The following is a 23,999-nucleotide window of genomic DNA, read 5'->3' on the forward strand; positions in this document are numbered from 1 at the left end:
GAAGTTTGATTTATATGATTGGCTATGGCACATTGACTTTCGCTGAAGCGTTGCTAAGCCAGCCCTAATAAATTCATTCTGATGCCAAAATAACAATGTTTTAAAAATAAAGCACTATAAGACCAACAATTTATGTATTGAATCATGTAATGTGTAAGCCTAAAGGCAGAATGAACTATCATTTAATCTATTTATTCAACATGCATTATCTGAGATTCAAATAGTAGGAATACAGTAAGACAAGACAAAAGAAATGATCCCTTCACTTTCATTCTCTCATAGACATTATCATCATTATATTTATTTAAAAACCATCTGATCATAAGTTCATCCGTCCGTACATTCGTTCGTCCGTTCATTCGTTCATGCATTCATTCATCCATCCACCCACCCATCCATCCATCCATTCATTTTAGTCATGCCTAAGTTCCTTTCTATCCCTCTCTATTTTTATCTCATGATGAAATTAATTACCAGAAATAAATCATAATGAAAATATTCTTACCAGTAATGTAAAGACATCGATATCTAAGATGCAAGGATCAGTTGGCCTTCCACTCGATTCCTGAGGATAAAGGGCTGTCACAAGAATAATACATCATTACATTATAATAAATATGACTCTCTAAGTATGCTTTTTAATTCATCATAAATACTCAGTAAAGAGAAAGGGAGAGATAGTGGAGGGGAGTTGATGATATATCCAACTTTAATATGAGTACCAACATAGACACTTTAAAAACATGTAAACACAAGTTTGATGGATTCTCGACTGTGCTATTAAAAATTAAATTGTAAGTATCCCCCTTTGTCAGATCTAAAATATATTGCTCAAGATTTATAATCTATTCAGACTATCATTTCCATCACTGTCGCTCCTATAAGCATACATGAACCAATTTTGCAGTTGAATCCTCAAACAATTCTGAAGTTATTGGAAGAATGATAAATTTTCATGTAATGATCTATGTGACTTTTTAATTTTAACCTCATGACCCCTCAAATGTAATTACACCATTGTCACTCCTATATCCAAAAGTGACCCAAGTTTGAAGATGATGCGTGAAACATTTTTTTTTGTTACTACAGGAACAAAATTTGGACAGACAACTGTTTATGGGTACAATGTTCAATGTTTAGTACAAAATAATAAATAGGGGCATTAGGTTAAATGAGAATTAGACAAAGAGGGTATCAGACGAAGTATAGTGTAGACCAAAATAAGAGTAGGCCTGGGGCCCGTTTCATAAAGACTTACAACTGTTGCAACTTTGCAATTATGGCAACTACCATGGTAACAGGGCTCAGCAGCCAATCAAAATCAAGGTTACCATGGTAGTTGCCATAATGGCAAAGTTACAGCAGTTGCAACTCTTTATGAAACGGGTCCCAGATGTGAACTACTATTGGAGTATCTGAAAAGTAGACTAAATGCCTGTAGACCAAATGAAAATAGATCTGTGTCACTCACCCGAAAGTAATCTAATGGCATGTCTCTGTACATGGGCATAATTACACAGGCAGCTATTGACCACTGAGTACCTTATCAAACAACGTAGACAGTCCATCTGAAACAACAAATTCAAACAGTCACTTACTTTTGTTTTCATCATGTTTTCTTACATTATGTTTTCATTCATTCTCTATTGTCATCAAAAGAATGTAGCGATCAGGTAATCATTTTGGACATGTCCCATATTTTTTAAACTAAAATATAGATAGATAAATTAATAGATAGTTCCATAGAGGGCTAGATGTTTACATTCACACATAAAACTTCTGTTTTCCTCATACTTCCAGATCTTCAGGATTTCTCCCAAAAATAAAAAATCAAGGGGTGGGGGAGGGATGGGAATCATACAAATTTGATGAGTTTATTTATGGCTTGTAGCACTTTTCTTTTTACTCTTATTACAGTTTTTGTTATAAAAAGGTCATCTAATTAAAATGGACTTCTTTGATATATTTGCCTTATAAGAATACCTAGAATCATTTTTGTTCAATTCTTCTTAATTTCTTTTAAAATTTCTTCGTGTACATTAAGCACTATGCAGAGTGGATATAGCATGATATAAGTCTAATAATCATTATTATTATTATCATTACTGATTATGTTTCTGTATTGTTACTAACAGCCCTTCTTATCGAAACCAATCTACCTTACAGTACAAGTAACTTACCTGTCTCTGTGACAATGATCCAAATAGTGCTTTACCTTCATTCCTGAGCTGAGTTTCTAAAACAAAAAGAACAAATAATATTAGTTAAAGGGTGTCTCCTTTGCATGTAAAAAAATCTTGAGTTGCCATCTGCAAAAGATAAAAGTGGGCATATAACAGTAACATGACATTATATTTTACTGTAAACATGTCTTGAAATAAAACGCATTGGACCGTATTCTGAAGTTCAATTTAACTTACGCCATGGTTTAATTCAATGTTAAACTTATGGGAAGCCAAAAATGTAAAGTTTTGTTTACACTGTATGTTTCTTTGGTTTACTGTGTTCTTTCCCCATGCTTTATTAACAGACATACATGTATGAATCGAGTGTAAAAAAGAGGTAATATATCGGACCTTTACTATTAGAAACATGTGTCGCAATTGACTATCAATAGTTATACCACATTAGGCCAGAGTTTACATCAAACCGAGGTTTAGAATGCGAGCCAGTTAATTTGTTGTTGGGATTCATGTAATTCAACAGACAAATAAAATACTGCAACAATTGGAAGATTAAATACTTGATCAAAATGATTGATATTCTCTTAATAAACAGACACACGTGATCATTGATGTCCTTACCTGTAACTTGTACTGTATATGCACATGTATTCCATGCTAGTATGGCCATCCTACTATCATCATCATGGGGCATTACACCTAATCCAACCTGAAATAATCACAAAGGAAAACAACACTTTATATTCTCAAAGAAATCAAATAATATTTCATACATGTATGAAATATTCCATGCTAGAAAAATTTGCTATTTTCGCAACATTTTTTAACCTATTGTCCAAACAAACAAAGAACTTCAATTTGTTTTGTGTTAATAATAAAGTACTACTGGGTAGACATATGAAAAAATGACAACCAATAAAAATATGCTGTCCATGGGTGAGTTAGAGGTGAAAATGCTGCGTGTCGTACGGGACATTTCTGAGTCCCGTACGACACACAACATTTTCGCCCTTAATTCAGCCATTGTCAAATATTTTTTGTTGGTAATCAGTTTTTCACATGACTACCCACTATAACTTCATTATTGACCAAAAATAATTTTTCATTGCTCAAGCAATCAGCTAAGAGACTAGAAATTGTTAGCAAAATGTCCCGTACGACACGTATGGAATCGCCCACTATGTTTAGCTGCATTGTGTTACTTATTTTTACTATTATAAACTTTTTACAAACTATCTTGCTTTGACTTGAACAATAAAAAAAAGTAAAACTATATGCTCTTTTATCTTTCCTTAATAAATTTGAATTTTTTGTTCAAGGGTCCAGTTCCTAAAGACTTATGATTATGTTAACTTTGCCACTACGGTAATTACCATGGAAACCTTGATTTTGAATGGCTGCTTAGTCCTGTTACCATAATGGCAGAGTTTTCATGATAGCAAGTTCTTTATGAAACAGAATCTTAGACGTCATCAAAACACGACCCTTAACAAAACTCTTGTGTTAATTTTAAGTCACCCTACTCTGGAATTTATATTAAATACTACTTAAAAAACAAATTAAGTCATGTTGTCCTTTTCTATTCATGTGAATAATGCTGATTCTATGATATTCAAATATTTTAAGCAAAAAAGAAAAAATCTGACAAGATTTCTGGTAAACTGATATTTGAAATCAAATGAGGTTGACATTCTACTTTACACTTGATGATCAAAAAGAAATATCAATGTGAACAATACCAAATTTTGTGGACTTACCGTGTAGGCAGATCTTGAAAAATGCCTAATCATCTCTTTAACATTCTCTGAAATTGGCAAGCTGAATTATTGAAGAAAGAAATGGGAGAAAGAATAACGAATAAATAACTTGGCTTATATCTGTACATGGAATTAATATATATTGCTAGTCACATCTTGAAATAAAAATCCATGCTTTATATCACATAAATAATTGACATATTGAAGTTCTACCTTTGATTAAATTTCTCAAAAGAATACAAAATTGGGAAATGCTTGATTATCTCTTTAGCATTCTCTTAAATCGGCAGGCTGAATTATTGACAAAAGAATAAGTAATGACCAAACATTTCTTAATATCGTCTTTGAACATATAATGAATATCTATAGCCATTTATTTATTCAAATCAAAGTACGAACAGAGCATACAGAAGTTCTACTAATGATTGTAATTTTCAAAAGGATACATATATGTACTTGTGTCAAGTTAACCATCTGTGTCTAATTCAGAGTATGCAAGAAATTATGACACAAAACCACATGCAACAAAAATGACATGAATTTCAGGATTTACCATGAAACTTGGATGAACTGGAAGAGCTGCTGAAATTTCTGGGATACTGTTTCAGCAAGAAGCCTTTTCAATGAAGGGATGTGAGAGATCTGAATAAAACCTACAAAATGAAACACAAAACAACAAAAGATAAAATCATCATCAATAAATCAAATGCAAGGTAATAAAAAAAAAATCAAACTTCATGATATTTATGTTTCGAAAATAATACCCAAAAGTCTTATCAATATAGATCAAAGAACCTGATCTCTCTCAGCAAATAGTATTCATATTCACACATTTTTTCAAATGATTTTATCTGATATCCACAAAGAGAACATCAAAAGAATTATTCCTTATTACACTAACACATTTATTATTATTAAAATGATGTGCTGTAAACCTGGCAGGGCATATGAATTTGTGCAACTTGAATATTTTAATACAAATATTTGTAATCTATTCTTTCCTGAAAACTTATGATTAAAAGTAAGAAGCTTCATAACTAGTATACAAATAATAAACATCAATGCATGTGTATTATGCTTTATCAAATAGTGATGTGGATCTTTGCTATTTGATAAAAAATCCTCAATACATCTCAATACAACTAGTTACTGGTACCAGTCATTAGCAAATTTCCAGTTAGCTGCATGTAAAATGAATGACAGGTCACATGACTGAATTCGGCCAATCATTTCATCATGATCCATATCACCATTTTAGAACACTGTATATCAACCATACTTACTTCCAACTCCTATCTCTCCTCCCTCCACAGCTCCAGGCATTGCAGTAGCTCCTTCCACTTTGACCTCCTCCTCCTCCATCTCTTTGGCTTCCATCCCATCTCCTCCTTCTGGTAGACCTCCTTCTTGCGCTCCTTCCTCGCCTCCCATTGCTCCCAGCTCCATCTCTCCACCAGCCATCTCCTCCTCGTCCGAGGCAGCCGCACTGTTTGCTCCTGCCTCCATGGGGACCACGCCTGCCTCCTCCTGCTCCTTCTCAAACTCCCTCTGTTGTTCGGAGGCCTGGAGTGTTTTCTGGATGCCTTCCAGCCACTCCTGAAGGTTGACTGCCGTCTCTCCAGATTTCCTGTTAAATATAAGAGATATATTTAGCCCATGATTTTAGACAATCAAGCTACCAAATAACATTGATTCCATCTTTCTTAAAATTCTTACAATCAAAATTAATGTATTAATCATCATACTTGGTAATAATTACATCAGCATATAAACTTTGCTGCCATCTAAAAATTTTGAATTGTGTGTCTGTATAATACCAAAATAGCCTGTGGGGTAAAAAAAATCCCAAAGCAGCCATAACACAGTATAGACAAAATTGAGAAAGCAGTTTTCATCCAAATATTCTTAATTTTCTCTAGTATCTGGCAGAACCTCCTCCATAATACAATCTTTGGGCAGTTTTGAAAAGTCAGTACGTCCCACCTCCTTTTCATGGGACCTTCCTGTAATGAATTTTCTTTGATTTCTAATTCATATGAAAAGTTGTGATACGATCAAATTATCAAGGCTTGTGCAGTTCATAAAGTGAAGTCTTGTTTCCTGTGTCCCTCGTTCTTCCCACATTACTCCTGTGCTTCGCAAACTCCACTGGCTTCCTATTACTTCTCGTATCACCTAAAAAATTCTTCTTCTTGCTTTCAAGTCATATCATGGTCTAGCTCCTTCATATCTTTCTGAACTCCTTCCTCGATATCAGCCAGTTCAAGTTCTACGTTCTGCTTCTCAATCTCTTCTTTCTCGACCTCATACTTTTCTTACAAACAATACGGTCAGCGTTCTTTCTCTTATGCAGCTTCATTTCTTTGGAACAATCTCCCCCCACAAATTCGCAATGCTAACTGTGTTAATACATTTAAAGTTATGCTTAAAACTCATCTTTTTAAATCTTGAATTGATCATTTCATGTTTATTGGCCCATTTGATGGTATTTCTGGTGAGAAAGTTGTAAATTATAATACTAGTTTTGATACATTTTGTTGTGCAAAGTATTTCTATTTCCTTTACACCTCTTTTTCCTTTCTCTTAACCGCTTAGAGGCAATTTTGCGAATTAGCGGTATATAAAAATTGTTATTATTTATTAGTAATAATTGAAAAAAATGGTGGTTGGAGCTAAAAAAATAAAACTGTTTTATGGAATTGCCCTTTTTCCAATACATTCAAAACCAAATATTCAAATTCCAAACTAAGCTGATTGAACTTGAGGATTGGTTCTTGAATGCACTGAGCGCTGTTGAGAAAACGGTAGCTTGAACTCAAGATGGGGGAATAATAGCTGCACTTTGTATCCTCTGGTAAAATGTGCTATATAAATCCAACTATTATTATTATCATTATTATCTTACTTTTCGACAGGTGCGCCTTCTTGGGTAGCATTCTGTAACCCAACTACAGAGGGCAGCAGAGGTATTACTGTATTACTCAGCGTCTCACACAGTGGACATAAGAATTGATGCTGACTGATGTCGTAGTTGAGGATTCCTCGCATCCTAAGGTTCCTTCTTTGCTCCTTGGCAAGCAGTGATTCGAAGAACCTAAGAATGTCAACATAAAATAAACATTATTACCAAATGCATAACAAGTATTAATGGTAGCTTTGTCATTGATGGTTACTATCACGGTAACCATGCTAACAGCATATCAAAAAGCTATCCATGGAAGTCACTAGTACCAATAATGGCATAAATTATCAGAATTGTATGTTTATGAAATAAGGTCCAGGCCTAAGTAAAAAAAAAAGTATTAATTTTTTCTCAAACTAAAAATGACAAACAACCATCATTACTAAAATGATAATTTTCATAAAAATATATTGTTTTACACTAAAAGTACATGTATCTGGTAGGGAAAGAAATGGCTACCTTTAACTGATTTGTACAAAGCAATTGGTCATTTAAATACGTACTAAATAGTTCTCATATTACATCATAACATAAATCAGGCAAAGTCATCCACGTTAGAAATGATATACCCATGAAAAGTAATGACGATCATAGTTGATATAAAAATGATGGTATAACCTCATTGATGTCCAGTTCAGAGAATACATGATTTTTCAGGCAGAGATCCTTACTAGGCTTGAGACTGCCTGATGTTCAGTAATAAATATCTATCGGCATAGATATATACGGGAGAGAAATTATGCAGTGAGATTTGGCATGTCTATAGTCTCCTATTACTTACCCTTGCCAGCATGTTGAATGCATGATGTGACCACATGTACTCGCATGGGTACCCCAATACAGATTAGAACTAGCAAACAATGGATCAAACTTATCTGTAAGGTGAAAAACAAAAAGAAATCAAAATCATATTCACAATCTGGGCATTCATGATTAAATTTTTCTAAATTGAAAAATACAAAGGTTTGTGCATTATAGACAGAAGATAATTGAAAGAGAAAAACTATATTTGAAATACGGGTGCCTGTTTCATAAATGACTTACATGTAAAATTGTAACAGCTTGTAAGGGTGGTAACACGGCTCAGTAGCCAATCAAAATCAAGGTTACCACAGTATTTTACCATAATTGCAATGTTATAAAATGAGGTTCTGGAATGGATTACAAGTGAATCTAGGAATTTGAACTGGTCAGTGATTTAATCATAAATTAAATTTGTGAAATCTGATTGTGAAATAATCGGTTCATTCAGAGTTATATTCCCTATATCTTACCTCCATCCTCTATTGTCTTCTCTCTTGCCTTTGAAAGAACTGTGGATCTAAAGAGAAAACAGAAACAGACATACTTTTCAAATTTTTCCTAATGTATGGATGTATGTGGAACCTCAAATATTCTCATAAACAGATTTAAGAATTGTATTAATTTATATCAAATTAGTTTGATATAAAAACCTCCTACTATTTATTTTAATTATGGTTTATAATTTGGTTAATATGGGCCACTTTTCATCCTTTTGTGATGGCACCTTCAGACTCAAAAGACAAACTACAAAGAAAAATATATTAACTTAGACCACACTTTTACAGAATGCAAGTAGCCATCTGATTCACCAAGGGCAATATATTTCAACAGTTCTACAATTAACTAAAATAGCAACTGGACATACAGATGGATGTGACCTAAAAACAAAGTTTCCGGCAACAATCTAAGGTGTGTAGCGACATGAAAACGTTTGTAAAGAAAACTTCAAGTCTACCTTTGAATGAAAGCTGCAAGTACCATGGCTTTGCCATCGAATGCAATATCCTCCTCTTCTTGGCAAAGGATGCAGGTAGCCGTTACTGATTCAGTCATCACCGATGGGCTATGGCGAGGGCCAAGGCAGCGGGGGTAATCAGGGGCTGGAACATCCCTAGGAGGATATACATGTAATCAAGAAAACATGTATATCAGGGTCATTTTCCATGAAACAAACAGTGATTTTCACTGAAAACTGTTAAAAGCTACTGAAATCCTTGCATCCGATTGGCTCAGAACAATTTAGCAAATACAAGAAATAGCCATAACATCATGTTCACACATACCGCATCCAGAAACATACCTGCCAACCTTTGATAATAAAAAATCAGTATCAAAGTCACGAGGGCGCCGAGCGGGTCGCGCGCGAGATGGTTTCCCCCTCCCATGGTAGGGACTCTGCATTTTCTGCATGTAAAAGTAGCATTTCCCTACCCTTTTTAAAGCAAATTTACCCTCTTAACCATACCACAGGATGACCTACATGTAACGTTAGTCTACTTATATGTAATATAATATCATTTATCAATCAAACATTAAAACAAGGGTCTTTAAGATATCACGTTTGTGACAAAAAAATACACCCAGTTTCATTCAGGTGTGATTTGTTTTCATTGAAATCTATATAGATTTAGGAATAATTTGATTTTGAGCATATTTTTGTAAGGCCCTCTATTGTTGGAAAGTTTCTGGAAAGATTCTCTTTTTAATCAGAAAAAAACTAATTTCAAGAATTCAATTGAGTTTTGGGCCAAGGGATATTTTGTATCATTAATTCAGATTCAAGTTGGCCTAGCCTACTGTATTAAAAACTGAGTGCAAAAAAATCTAACAAGTGATGGAATCACTTGAGTGACGCTGTCATCAACTCAACATCGACAAGCTCATTCAAGAAGGCCATTGACAGAGCTCTCTAATCCTCACCCCGCCCTCTCTCACCCGATGCGTTTATGCCCAGGAGGGCCCTGCATCGTATACATCCAGATCCAGAACATTTATTTATCATTTATAATTATATCAAGTCTATCATATGCATCAAAATAAGCCAAACATTGTCATCTTATTCATGTTTATATTTCACCACACAGGAGTAGTGACTGAGGACAAGGTTATATCATAACCTTTATTAGATAAGTGCTTGTTGGCATAAGAAAGCATATTTTCAGCCATGACAAAAACGGAGCCGAAGTAATACGGCGGAATACGCCCGACCCGCACCCACCACTGCACTTGCGGTGCGCCGATGAGACTGGGAGGCTGAGGCGCTGCAACTCGGGCGCCGGGAGTTTAGGCAAGCGAAGCAAGTAGATTTGGCGTTCGGCTCCGATGGATCAACTTGACTCGAAAGTTGATAATTGCCGCTTTCTTTCTCACAAATTTGACAATTATTCGAAAAAATAAAGTACAGATCAATTTAACATTGCGTAGGGATAAACTTGAGTAACTGCGGCAGAGCCTCCCGATGTGCACGGCGCGGCCGATCGGCCGGGTAAGCAGGCGCCGGTAAGCAGACTCATCAATGATATTACCAACACACTCTAGACACCAGTACACGACTCATTCACTAACTCATTCCACAATACAAAATCATCCGGCGAAAAGAGCAAAACCTCGAATAAAAAGTGAAATTATCTTACTAAATCACCATATCTCGCGTCAAAAATATCACCATCCTTAATTCTATACATCGTAGTTAGGAAACAAGGGGTCTAAAAAAGTGAATTTTTCACGGTTTTTCCGATGTTCGTGGATTTTGAAAACGTGTCCTCACTGAAAACTGGCACTTTCGCGAGCCGATGTCAGCCGCCATTTTGTTCCGGAAGTCAACGCTAATATCGGCCGCGCCGCTGTGGCCGCTGCTCGTAATTTTCACATGCAATTGCAATGGAACTGTGCACTTAGCACTTAGCCGTGCGCCCCAGTTGTTTATGCGTTAGTCGTATGTTACAGCCGCTTATGCGTTAGTCGCATCATACAGCCGTTTCAATAATTTCAACACTATATTGATTGACCTAAAAATCGGAATTTTGGTTTAAAAATTCGGAATTCGGAATGGAGGCTAAAAAATCGGTATAATTCCGCCAAAATCGGAATGGTTGGCAGGTATGCAGAAATCATGTAAAACTAAAAATCTATTTCATGATCCCAACACACCTGTAATTTGGAATTCCTGAATGGAATGGGATACATGGAATGAACAGGATATTTCTTACTGATATACAGAATACGGGCCTTAGTGTTCAAGTACACATACCCCGTCTCCATGCTGCAGGTGGAGGCAGTCCTGTGACGGGGCGACCCGCCCTCGCTGGTGGCGTCAAAGAACTCTGGGTTCTCCCTGATGAAGTTCTTCTGCATGGCTGACATCTGCTGCATCAGATGTTCTCTCCTCTTCCTGGCCATCTCCTGCCTCCTCTTCTTCTCCTCCGCCTCCTGGTCCTTCTCCTTGTCGGACCGGGCGTTGGCCGGAGCCGGAGGGGGCATCATCTGGGAGCTGGTGGAGGCGTGTCCTGTTAGCTGCAGCAGGGCCTCGTATTTCTGCAAAGATTTATCAGTCAGTCAGGGATGAGGTTGTTATTAAAGTAAAGTAAAGCAATGGTGGTAAGTTTTCTACCTGCTTTTACCTTATTGCTAAAGAAAGCATGAATGCTTGTAAGCAAGCAATTTGAGGGCCTCTACAAGGGACCCACCTGGTAGTGAGGATAAATTCCTTATCAAAGGGCCCTAGTGCACCAAGTGGAAATCGAAACCCCTGCTCTACCGATTGAGGCAACCAACACACCTCCTTTGATGATGGGGGAAACAACAAGGCAAAAGGCAACCTGTCCAATTGCTATTACATCTAATGCCAGAATGTCATGTCTTGATTTTACATGTGACTGCAGTTTCATTGTGTTCTGAATTCTTACTGAAAACAAACAATTAAACTTTATTGTCCAATTTTCATCATGAGTGGTAAATCTTTTTTTTTCTAAAGCACCTTCATTGCTGATTTCTTATCAGGTTAATCTGACCAATTTTTTATACTGGGACCAAAACTTGAACAAAGCAGGCAGTTACAACATGATTACAGACTACTACATGTATCTTCAATACTTATATACAACATTATCATAACACTCTGCACATACTAACAAATTAAAATGTGAACTAAGAATCTGCACAACTTTTTAAAAAAAAATAATTTTAACTCCTTTCATTTAATTTTTTCCTAGGGCCCCTATACCATGCCTGCCAACATTTTAAAATGAAAAAAATCTTACTGAAAGTGAATTTAAAAAAAAAGAGGAAATTTCATTTCAGGCATATTACATGTACATACTAAAAGTATACTGCACATCCTCAAATTTTTTTGTTCTAGTTAAAGTTTAAATTTTTAGTTTTAGTTAAAGTTTAGTTTCATATCTGCTTTTAACAGATGATATTTTCCTATTTTGAATGGAAAAGATCTTTCTTATTCTGATGAAATCTTGCTGGTTGGCGGGTATGCTATAGGGTCCAACAGATCTAGGTGGCAATCATCATGCTCAAGTCACACCAGCAAACTTAACTCCACACCAACAAGGGCTATTACATTATTACAAATGGCATATCATCAGTTGGTTTGGAGACAATTCACCTGGTGTGACTGGAGCACGAAGGAGCAAATGAATTATGTGTCTGACCTTGAGAAGCCATTCTAAGAACTCTTTGTTAGATTCTATTCTTTGATGTCCAACCAGACCCTGTAGAGCTTCAAACATGTTAGGAGATCCTGTTCATACAAATAATCAAAACAAAAAGAGTGGATGTTATAGTCAATGATAAAAGCCAAGTCCTCAAATCTATCAATGATTAGCTTTCCCTGTTCATGCATTGTGCAATGCAGATAACCAACATAATCAAAATTTGTTTGCTTGTTTGTAGCCTGCCTTCAATTTTACCATTTCATTTTAAGAAAATGTCTGTTCAATTAAGTGAAATTTTCTGTTCCAACAATTTCATACATATACTCACAAAGACTTTCACCTGAGATATCAATGTTGGAAAACTGGAGAGTGATTTAATTTTTTTTTGTAATGGGACACAATTTAGTATTATGCAGGTTAACATTATCAGATCCAGTAATCCCCCCATCCACTCCAGGGGCGGATGAAGGATTTTCCAAAAAGGGGGGGGGGGGCACATTTTCAATATTTGACAAGCCAAAAAAAAAAGGGTCCTCACTTGTGCATGAGCATTACAAATATGTTGTGACTTAAAAAGGGGGGGGGGGGCACACTTGTGTAAAAACGGCATATTACATTAAAAATTTTGATAACGGGGGTGGCCAGATTCACCTCACACTCCCATAGATCACCCTTACTCCCCCCTCCCACCACTTTACTGTGATCGGTGCATCTCATCCTCCCTCAACCCTCCTACTCTCCTACACCACTTGCTACTTCCATGTCTTTTTCAGTCACCCCCTTCCCTCTGTATTTTAATACATTTTCAGACATCTCATTGATGAATTGAATTTAACAGAATAGGGTCATACCTTGTGATCCCTTGATGATGAAAGTCATAGGATCGCCTTCCTTGTGACTGGTTTCTGCTTCTATCAATGCTATACCTACCAGGTACAATGTCTGTTCAATCAAAGAAGATCAGACAAAAGTGGAATATTAATGGAGCGCTGCAAGAAACTTACAATCAAGCAAGGTCCCAAAATCAAGTGTAGAGAAGTGTTGCGAGGAACTTACTCACAGTTGCAAATTTTAGCTAAAACCCCAAATTGAACGTAACAGGGCATTACAAGAAATTGGAGTAGTAATTGAATGCAAATCGATTAGATTTTGTGTTTAATCGAAGGAATGACACTTGATTATGGTATTTACACTCGCTTTTCTTTTGAATGTTTTTTGCAATGCATCTGTAGAAGACATTCACATCATTTTCAAGAGGTATAATTATGAACACACACTCTATCAAAGCCTGCAGCACAATACAAGATCCGATTGCATCCACATTTTTATCTAATCACATTCAGGCCAGTATGTTGAGGGCAAAGGCTGTTTTTTATAGATTAAATTTCTTTAATTACAGCACAAATGAGAAAAATTGAAAAGGGTGCAATAAATATCCAAGTCCAATGAGATAAGCATTGAGGTCAATCAATAGGGCATCCAAGGCAATGGTCTAGGATTAATTTAAGTCACTGTTCTGCAATATTATAATGAAACTTTATACAAGTAAAATTATTTTACATCATGTTTAAAATAATAGAACACTGTACTTTATTTCCATGAACTCCAACTCTTCAAATCAGAGTAAAGGTCACATCATAGTCAATCGCAACATTGTTGACACCACCAAAATCACAAACTGAATTTGTTTTGATAGACGACTGGCATAATGCAATATTCGTTAATTTCAATTGGAGATTTATCTTTATTCAAAGGTTCATATCATTTTATTTTTTATATTTGTACTGAAATAATATTTATTGCAAATAGATAGCAACAAAGCATGAATTTTCCACCCTTTGTTATAAAAAAAAAAGAATTTTCTTTCCCATTTTTTTTTTAAAAGCATGCTTAATGCAAGAAATCTGCATAAAATGTCCTTCAAACCACAGATTAGAACCCCCTTTTGTGAATTTGAGCCAGAGGTTTGTTCTTACCCTATGTATGATGTTCTCAGTGAGGTGGATCCCCTTAGGTTTCCTAATCCTAACCAGTAATGTCTTGATGACAAACATGAAGGTATCGCTGTATAGGATCCTCAGGAGAGGTTTGAAGCTACGCATCAACTTTGGCATCGCATAGGGTAGAATCACTGAAAGAAATAATAATAGTGCATTTATATCACGCAGGTACTACATGTATATGCTTAATTATACTCTACTGCACTTATTATTTATATAAAGTATATGTCAAAATAAAGGTAATCCAAAATTTAGAGGGAAAGAATCATTGAATATAAAATTTAACATTTTCCAGAATATAAAAGAGAAACTCCATATCTTTCTATTGACGCCTTACTAGTGACATCATACATGGCAATTCGGAATACAAGAGGTATTGATTTTATTTTTCCAAGTTTTGTTGATGTAGGTGAAGTGAATTGAAGTTAATCAGTCAGTGAGGAATAGCAACATTTTCAGCATTGCATTAAAAAGGGGTCATGTCCATTGACAAATAAATCACTCAGCTAAGGCATAATGTAAAAATATAATTTAAGCCCAAATTGCCAAAACTTGGAAAAAAAGAAAAAAATAAGGGATAGAGAAGAGATGAAGTGGAAAGGATTATAATACTGTCTTACATTGCGGTTTCTTTTCCTGTTTTCTTCTTTGTCTGATCTGTTCTTCTGACTGCATGATGAAAAAGAGAAGAAAAATAAATCAAAATTTTGAAAGAATGTAATCATTTCTAATAACCTAATGGATATTGGCTATAACACATATTTTTCATAGACCCAAGCCTGTATGTATACATGCTCAGCCTCGAACAGGTTAATAAAGAATTATCGTCACTGATACAGGTCCCTAGTTTTCATTTTCAAAAATGTAAATGTGTTTATGTTCTTTGGTGAAATGTACAAAACATATGATAAAGCAATGAGTGTTGAAAATCCAGTAATACTAACGCAAGTGTTTAATACATCAGTACACAGACTGCAATATATGCAGAAAAGGCATAGTGAACACACTACGCTAATCACTTTAATCAGGTTTTCATAGGCAGAAATTCACTGATATACATTTTTTTTTTTGGGGGGGGGGGTTCTGCATTGATATTCATTATTTTTATAACTACAGTTTTTAGCCTGAAAAATGATGTATTGGGTGAAAATCTGTGTTCTTCTCAAATTTTGTAAATCCATCTGTTTTCCATACTGCAAAGAACTGCAGACTTTAACTTCAGGCACTTGAGTCTTTAACATTATATCTTAAGAGTTCTGGGGCCCGTTTCATAAAGGGTTACAACCGTTGCAACGTTTTCATTATGGCAACTACCATGGTAACCTTGACTTTGTTGGCTACTGAGCCCTGTTGCCATGACAGTTACCATAATGGCAAAGTCACAACAGTTGCAACTCTCAATGAAACGGCCCACTGCTTTGACAGTACATCCTTCAACCATCCCTGATCAACAGACAAAATATTGAGACATGGAATATCATACTGCTGCATCAGGGTTGTCTATACTGAGTTTTGATTGTAATCATCGTTTTGAATATCATTTGACCTACTCTTGTCATTTGAGTATTCTTCTCCACTTGTGTCCATCATCTACAAAATTAATACAAATGAATGTCAGATATATGGCCTGAATTTAAGATTGCACAGCCTTCCTACTTGCAGCCATCAGTACAGGATGGACAGAAACGTTGTTAGCATTAACAGAGCACTCACAGTAGGCCCAGTCACATACTCCTGATTGCAATGTTAAACATTGATCCAAGATATAAATAATGCATTGAAGTGACATAAGGCAGCGCTGTGACATTATCGGTTGTAACAGGACCTCTTTAAACACATTGTTAGCGCTAACAACATGTCTGTGTGGCCGGTACAGGTCGATTTGGCTACATTGCTCATCGAGGTAAGGGGACTGGGGGAGGTGAGACATGCTTTGTGGAGTATTTGAACATTATATCTAAAGAGTACCGCTTTGATCTTCTACCACCCCTGATGAGCAGACAAGCTACAAGAGGAAGAAGCCAATACTGTACCTTGGTCTGATCCACTTTAGAGTAATGGTAGAAGTACGGTGAGTACTCGTCTAGACACGATGCCTTCAATTCATACATTCCTTTCCCTACAACGCCGGTCGGTTTCCTATGATAAGGAACACATAATTCATTTCACTGGGATAGTTTTATTGGGCATTTAACAGAATCAGTGTTGTAGTGTGTTGATGTTTGGTGTTGGCCTTCGGGAATCTTAAGGCTCATTTTTACCTTGGTCTTGAGAGTATGGGCCTTGACTACAATGCTGTATCGGAATCAGGTTGGTGACATTGATTAAGACTATATGCTTCCATACAAGTACATTGCACACTTCTATATTAATTTAACTTGAATGATGGATAAAAAATATATCATAAACGGGGGGGGGGGGGGGGGGGGGTGGCAGAAATCCACAACAAGTTTTGAAATTATGAAATAACGTTGTATTAACTTTTCAGGTAGCCTAAGTCAGTGATGAAACTGTTCTGCCAAAATTATCCTATTTCCACCTTTATATGAAGTGGCAGAGGATATTTATAATGCATAGGATCTACAACCAAACCACTGTTCCTTGTCGTAAAACTTTGGTCACTGACATTTTGAAGGAATATAAGAATTGACTGTCTATCACAGCTGTTGGAAGAATGAGGATGAAGTATGAAAGTGATTCAATTTGGTCTTGAATATCATTCTGATGAGGGAGAGTTTTTTTTTTTTGGGGGGGGGGGGAGGGGATAGAACATTTGATGCAAAGTTTATGAGGGTTATGGGAAGATCAGAGGGAAAATCATGAACAATCGAAAGGGAAACGAAGAAGAAATATGCATACTATTATTGATCATTGATTTTATGGATATATCATTCAGTAGGCCTTTTTTTTTTGGGGGGGGGGTACTAGGGCACATTTCATGAGAAAAGGAGTAATTTTCACAGAGTATTTTATAAGCTACTGAAATCCTAGCATCTGATTGGCTAAGAACAAATTTGTCAGTGAAAATCACTGACAAAATGCTCCATGAAACACTCCCCTGATATAGAATATAATAGTTCATTTAAATTACAATCGATCTCAGTTATTTCACAGAGTTTAATTAACATATAGTTACATATTTAGTTTCAACAATAAACAAATAATAGATTGGTAGCTGTTTGAATTGAGATTATCAATGAGACAATGAGTTTGAAGATGAAAAAGGAAAATGAAAGCTTACTTGAAGTCAGCAATATCATGTATGACTGATTCCATGCCTGTTTCATGACAGTGCTAGAAAGATAGAAAGAAAAAAATATATGACTGCGGTCAATTTTAAGTATATTTCATTCACAAAAATCAATGATTGAGTGGGTACAACTATCAGGCATAGTATGGACAAAAGAATGATTCAATATACATTGCTGTTGGAGTGACCAAATGTTGTTACTTTAAAAATTTGTTCAGGAAAGGTAAAAAAAACACATGATGGCTTCCATAGGGCTATTGAAGAGAATTGTGAAAGGACATCACTTTGCTAGCAGAAAGACATGGAGATTTTACAGACATTAAATCTTGTATGCACTGTATATTTCATGGAGCACACAATTGTGCTAACATCTTTATGCTATCACACAGGAATTGCAGATTGTCGCACATTTGCATTTCATCTTCTCATTTGACAGCCAGGCAACAACTTGATATGTTATCTAGTCTTGAAATTTAGATCTTGACATCTCGCAAAACTTCTACTGGGAACGTGTACGTGTGTTCCCTATTTTTTTTATTCATCAAATGTCAGACAAGTAGTGTCCATCAGAATTTCCAACAACATCAATGTTTGATGTAAAATGTGAACTTACATCTTCAGGAAGTGCTCTGGTGAGCTCACTATGAGCCATAGGACTGAAAGAGAGTTGGTGTAGTACTTCTCTTCTCACCTCATGAGCTTTCACACTACTCCTTAACACCCCTCCCAATTAAAAATTTCCAATAAAATTAAAGTAATAATGTAAATGTGAACTCACATCTTCAGGAAGTGTTCTGGTAAGCTCACTATGAGCCATAGGACTGATACAGAGTTGATGTAGTACTTCTCTCCTCACTCTAGCCTCGTCAGATACATCTCCAACTCCTTTCACATATCTCTCACCTACAAAATAAAGGAAAAACAAGGTGGTCATTCACAGGAAAAGAATTACTTTGATTTTTTACTTTCTTAATATCAGAGATTTTACAGCTGTTTAGAATCCATGTACATCCTTTGCTGACCATAATAAATGCAAATTTTATAGTTCCAGCATTGGTCAATTAGAAATGGACATAACGTAGAATATCATTGGAATCACAGTCTACATGCTATTTGCTAATTTGAAATTTTGGTCGATAAATTATTGCATAATATAAAGGACTTACAGAATATGACTATAAGCAAACCAAGAAACTCCTCTGTGATAATAGGAAGATGAGCACTGCAATCCTGAAAGAAAACAAATAAATGATTTTTTTTCCATATTAGTTGATATAAGGTGTCAATATAGTAAGACAATATCACATTGCCTAAGTCACTTCTGCTTTGTTATATGTGGATATCATTTTAATTCCATTAATTTTTATATTTTTCAAAAATTCACTCTATTTTATTGAATTTTTAGAACCATTTGTAATACAGATTTCTTAGATTTATTTGTTACTTTCTATTTTATTTGTATTAAATCTTATCAATACATATATTTTGATTTATTAAATTCCTTTATTTTAGGGAGGGGGGACCAACAAGTTCTATTACTTGCCTCCATAACAAAAACAGAAGATAGAAGAACAATGTGTCCAATGGGTATCATAATTTCCTTAAAAAATGACTGTAACTTACGATGCACATTTCGATACTTTTCTTTATTTATACTTTATTACTACTTTAAAGAGTCTGAATGATCACATGTGGTCAATAAATAGTGAAATTGAAGTTTACCTCAGGTGATTTACTCTCTTCAAATTCCTTTGTCCAGCATCTAACCAGATCAAAGCGAGTGATGAGTGATGCCATGAAGTCATTAGGATCCATCAAGCTACCACCAATCTGTTAAAGTGTCAAAATTATACACATATTGCCTGCATAAAGGTTGAATATAACACTGTATTCCCCCAACAGTTATATTTTTTAAAATATTTTGCCCAAAGTGCACAGTGCTGAGGGAAGATATTCTCCCAGAGGGAAAATATAACTCTGAAGGGGAGATGAAATGTGTTGAACAGATAGAACAAGCAATATTATGTTAGAACAAATAGACTACAGATTTGCCATCAAAATCTGCATTGGAGATACCATAAATTTACACTGAGGTTGCTGCAGCTGTGATGTGTCTCTGTCGTTATTGAAAAATACAGCTACATGAACCCCTATACACTCGCAAGTGCATCAAGAAAACTACCTGATTCAGCAGTTTATAAGCAGTAAGTGACGTTATCTTTCCCAATATTACGCTGTTATATTAACCAAAGTGACATCAAAACCTGGTATATAACAAATGCGATCTTTCCACCTCATGTGACAGCACTTTGACCCATCAATTTGAATCTAATGTAACCTATGAAATATAAAACATTGTGAGTTTCTGTATGGATCATGTTTCTCACACAAGCACAGAAAACATTCTTTAAATGTCATTTGTATTGTGAAATTTGTATATCTTCGAATGTATCTGTTGCCAAATATCATATTAACTACCATATGAACAGTCAAATGGCAAAATAAATAGAAGACATAACTGGAATTTGGAATATGTAAATGTCAGGACAAATGCAGTAATAAAACTATAATACATAAACTTAACATTAAAAGTTTTGAACTGCTTTCTAGTGGATGATAATTTCTTTAATGAAGAAAAGTTTTTGAATATCAAAGAGTATGTAAATGTTTTATCATAAAAAGCAAAAACATATCTTACCTGTAACATAATGATATCCTTGTCATACATCTCTGTTTGGCACTTGACATTCTGATAGTAGTATATCTGGGAATAATATAAATATACATGTAGAGCGATAATTATATTCCACTTTTATTAAGTACTCCAGGCTGAAAATGATTAAGCAGATAAAGTAAAATCTGAAAAAAAAACCACTGATTATTTCATCAAAATCTGACATAACATTTTTTAGTTTTGCATTATATCGATGAAACAGTTCATCACGTCTTTATGAATATGCAATCAGCAAGCTGGTTTCATATCTCCACTTATTCTTCCAAAAATATTTCATTACGCAGATGAAAAGAATGGTAAGTACCTGGTTAAGGAGAGAATATCCATTTCTCCTCCACATCCCAGCATGCACCTGGGCAATAAGCACCTGTGTCCTCAACGGATCCTCTATCAACTCTTCTGGAAGTAAGCTTGGCTGAAAAAAAAAATTCAATATCAAAGATTACAAAATCCCTAAACAACTTATTTGGTTTCCTCTAAAATGAAAGACTTCAATGGAATTATTTTGCAATTGACCATAATTTTTGAATGAGTTGATATGTTCTAACACTTGAGATTATTAGATTATTGATATAAAATCAAGAGTGATGAGAGGAATGGTGGCCTTGGATCATATCTGAGGGGTGTGGGCTTCTAGGGCTTCCTGCTTATGACAACTGCTCAACCGCTATGTAAAAAAAAATATGTAAAGTGCAAGGCAGCCATAGATAGCAGTCATTCTTTAAGATAGAAAACAACTTATTGCATAACTTTATGAATCTATTTTGGAATATGTGACACCTAGATAGATCCTTGTGATTTGATTGGTTGTTTGATATCGTTCATTCAGCCCATTTTGCAATGACGTCATCAACCGTGCAATTTTGGATCCATACGATTTTGTCCATTGCACGCGCGCACCGAGACTGCAGCTGCAGCTCATGCAGGCACCAGCAGTGCGCATGTTGTAATGATGTAACAATCAACAGACCGAACTCGCACTGCATGAGCATGTTTTGCATCGAAATTCATAAATTTCATATGAAAAGAAATCAATTTTTAGGTGTCATATAAACCAAATAATGATTGTTTTTTCATTCGTGCAATGGACAGAATACATCTTTCGGTGAAAGATGAAATAATTATCCATTCAACTCGGCTACGCCTCGCTGAATGGATCATTTCATCTTTCACCTCATGAAGTATTCTGTCCATTGCACTCATAAACATTCATTATTTGTATACTAACTCACCCCATTCATTAGACCTTCTGTGTAGAAACCTAATTCATAATGACCTAGATGAAGATGAAGACCTGCATGGGAGGAAGAATTAAAACACAATAATAAAAGCACAAATAGGTGATGCAAGAATGGAGATATTACTTGGTGATACTTTCATGTAAAAGTCAATCATTTGCTTAACTTTAGAGACCAATGTGAGGTATGAGTTTGGTTTCTCCATTGAGGGGTCTATTTCATAAACACTTGCAACTATGATAACTTTGCCATTACTGTAGCTATCGAGGAAAGCTTGATTGTGATTGTCTACCAAGCCATGTTACAATGATGGTTGCCATCTTAGTTACCTTAGTTATGAAACAGATTATGCTAGATTATTCAGCAAATATTATTCAAGACAGGGACATAGATGAAAGTTAATATCAATTTACTTACCTGCTAAGAATCTAACCAGTGCATAATGGATGCTTATCGTCATTGAACTCACTGAGTATTTGATGCAACTATACATCTTATCATTAACTGAGAAAGAGAAAAAAACATAAAGAAGAAATTAATGTGCAAAACATAAACTCACAAAATAATATTTGGGATACAATACAGTTGAATGGTTGTGGTAAAAAGCAATGCATATGTTATAAAGTTATATCATAAATGGCCATTTTTTATATAATTTGCATTTACGTATATCACAGCATATTGCACGATGTGCAGAAAACTGATGATGTTTTTTAAAGGCTTTTGGTACAACACTTCCTATGTAATATTGTGCCATATAGCAGTCTAATTAATAATGATCACAAAAGATGATGATAATCATATTGCTTTTCTTCATGGGATACAAGAAATATTCCACTCCTTAGGGCAAATATTGCACTCATCCACATTTCATGCAATATTGGCCCGAACTTGTGGAATGGTTCTGGTATTCTGGTATCCTATTCTAAACCATCCAATGCAATGGGTTCAAGCCCCACCACAGCATTTGCGTCCTTTGGCAAGGCATTTATCTACATTTGCCACTCTCCACCCAGGTGTAGTAAATGGGTACCCGGTAGAAAAAAAGTCCTTGAATGCTCAAGTGTCTGATCAGGGTAGCCATGCTAAAGCCATGGTAATTGTATGCAGCGCTTAATAGAAACATTGTAATAAGTGCTACGTAAATGTTACATTTTATTATAATAATTATTATAATTATGACTAAGCATGATATACTGTAAGTGATTACTTACTTTCTACATTTTCTCTCTGTTGATCTCTAGATAGCTTCCTAAGGGCTGCCATGGTTGCTCTGTATGCCTTTACTAGTAATGATCTCTGAGGAAGGTAATCATGATATATGATATTCAAGAGGGATATCATCTTATATTATTCAGTACATGCATTACCCCACTTGCCAAGGACTAAATCAAATCACTTCAAATATTTTAATTTTATCAAATCGTTTTTGTCATCATAATCATAAATCCAATCAGCCTTCATCTAATGTTAACAATCCCACCACATTTTCAATATCATCACAATTATTAAAATAATCAGCTTTTATATCAAGATAACAGTTCCACCAACATTTTCTTCATCATCGTCACCATCATCGTCATCATCGTCATCATCGTCATCATCATCGTCATCATTGTCATTATCATCACCACCACCACTACTAACACCAATATCGTCAAATAACCAGTCTCAACCACTTTTGAACTTACATCAGATGCACACCATTCCAGTAAAAGGGTCAGACATGGACCCAGCTTCATCTGCATAGAGACGGCCATTTCCCATTCAGGTTCATACTCTATGTGGTGACCAACCTGCCGTAACACACTGTCCATACACTAGGAGAAACATAGAAGAAACAAAGTGAAATTCAATTATAGTCCATACCATAGAGAAGGGTTACATAGAAGGGCATGTAAGCATATCTTTCTGCCTTAACATCAAACTTAGTATTGTCGTCATGTCGATTTTGAATATTATGTAAGGAAATTAGAAGCAAAGGCAAAATTTCACCATCATCCATACTAGAAATTTAATGTTAATTTAATGGTAAAGATTGGTAAATACAGATATATTTATGCCTCAACATAAAAAGAATGAAAATCAGTGTAAAAGTTAGGAGAGCCAAAAATACAGCCAAGGCCGAAGCCAGGCTGACCTAGAAGAACATGGCCAAGGCCTAACTGCCCAAGGCCAAGCCCAAGCCTAAAGACACAAGGCCCTTTAATAGACCTCTTAAAACCAATGACAAGGCCAGACATTTGTCCTCAAGTCCAAGGCCAGGCCCAAGATCAAAACACAATAAATTACCTTCCATAAAAGATAGTTAGATTCATTGATTAATTGTAACCTTCTTATTTCTGAGATATTTCCTGGCCACATCTGAGAAAAATACCCTGAGTCCAAGGTCAAGGACTTGATGTCT

The 23,999-nt window shown here is 35.4% G+C and overlaps 1 protein-coding gene across 1 annotated transcript in view; it reads right to left on the reverse strand.

The window, feature by feature from the left end:
* The window catches only part of LOC129264250 (E3 ubiquitin-protein ligase UBR2-like), a 51,908-nt gene that overhangs the window by 13,933 nt on the left and 13,976 nt on the right, over positions 1-23,999 (reverse strand). Inside the window, exons 15-41 of the mRNA XM_064102601.1 lie at positions 23,284-23,412; positions 22,807-22,891; positions 22,010-22,096; positions 21,587-21,648; positions 20,659-20,769; positions 20,319-20,384; positions 19,343-19,450; positions 18,787-18,850; positions 18,399-18,523; positions 17,612-17,664; positions 16,404-16,509; positions 14,991-15,039; positions 14,347-14,501; positions 13,222-13,312; positions 12,368-12,456; positions 10,957-11,240; positions 8,662-8,817; positions 8,177-8,223; positions 7,684-7,777; positions 6,846-7,034; positions 5,224-5,567; positions 4,494-4,593; positions 3,941-4,001; positions 2,805-2,892; positions 2,181-2,236; positions 1,472-1,568; positions 506-579 (exon numbers count right to left, since the gene is read on the reverse strand). Coding sequence (XP_063958671.1) covers positions 506-579; positions 1,472-1,568; positions 2,181-2,236; positions 2,805-2,892; positions 3,941-4,001; positions 4,494-4,593; positions 5,224-5,567; positions 6,846-7,034; positions 7,684-7,777; positions 8,177-8,223; positions 8,662-8,817; positions 10,957-11,240; positions 12,368-12,456; positions 13,222-13,312; positions 14,347-14,501; positions 14,991-15,039; positions 16,404-16,509; positions 17,612-17,664; positions 18,399-18,523; positions 18,787-18,850; positions 19,343-19,450; positions 20,319-20,384; positions 20,659-20,769; positions 21,587-21,648; positions 22,010-22,096; positions 22,807-22,891; positions 23,284-23,412 — 2,970 coding nt within the window. The remainder of the gene's footprint in view (positions 1-505; positions 580-1,471; positions 1,569-2,180; positions 2,237-2,804; positions 2,893-3,940; positions 4,002-4,493; positions 4,594-5,223; positions 5,568-6,845; positions 7,035-7,683; positions 7,778-8,176; positions 8,224-8,661; positions 8,818-10,956; positions 11,241-12,367; positions 12,457-13,221; positions 13,313-14,346; positions 14,502-14,990; positions 15,040-16,403; positions 16,510-17,611; positions 17,665-18,398; positions 18,524-18,786; positions 18,851-19,342; positions 19,451-20,318; positions 20,385-20,658; positions 20,770-21,586; positions 21,649-22,009; positions 22,097-22,806; positions 22,892-23,283; positions 23,413-23,999) is intronic.

Source organism: Lytechinus pictus, chromosome 7 (assembly GCF_037042905.1).
Source record: "Lytechinus pictus isolate F3 Inbred chromosome 7, Lp3.0, whole genome shotgun sequence".
NCBI lineage: Eukaryota > Metazoa > Echinodermata > Echinoidea > Temnopleuroida > Toxopneustidae > Lytechinus > Lytechinus pictus.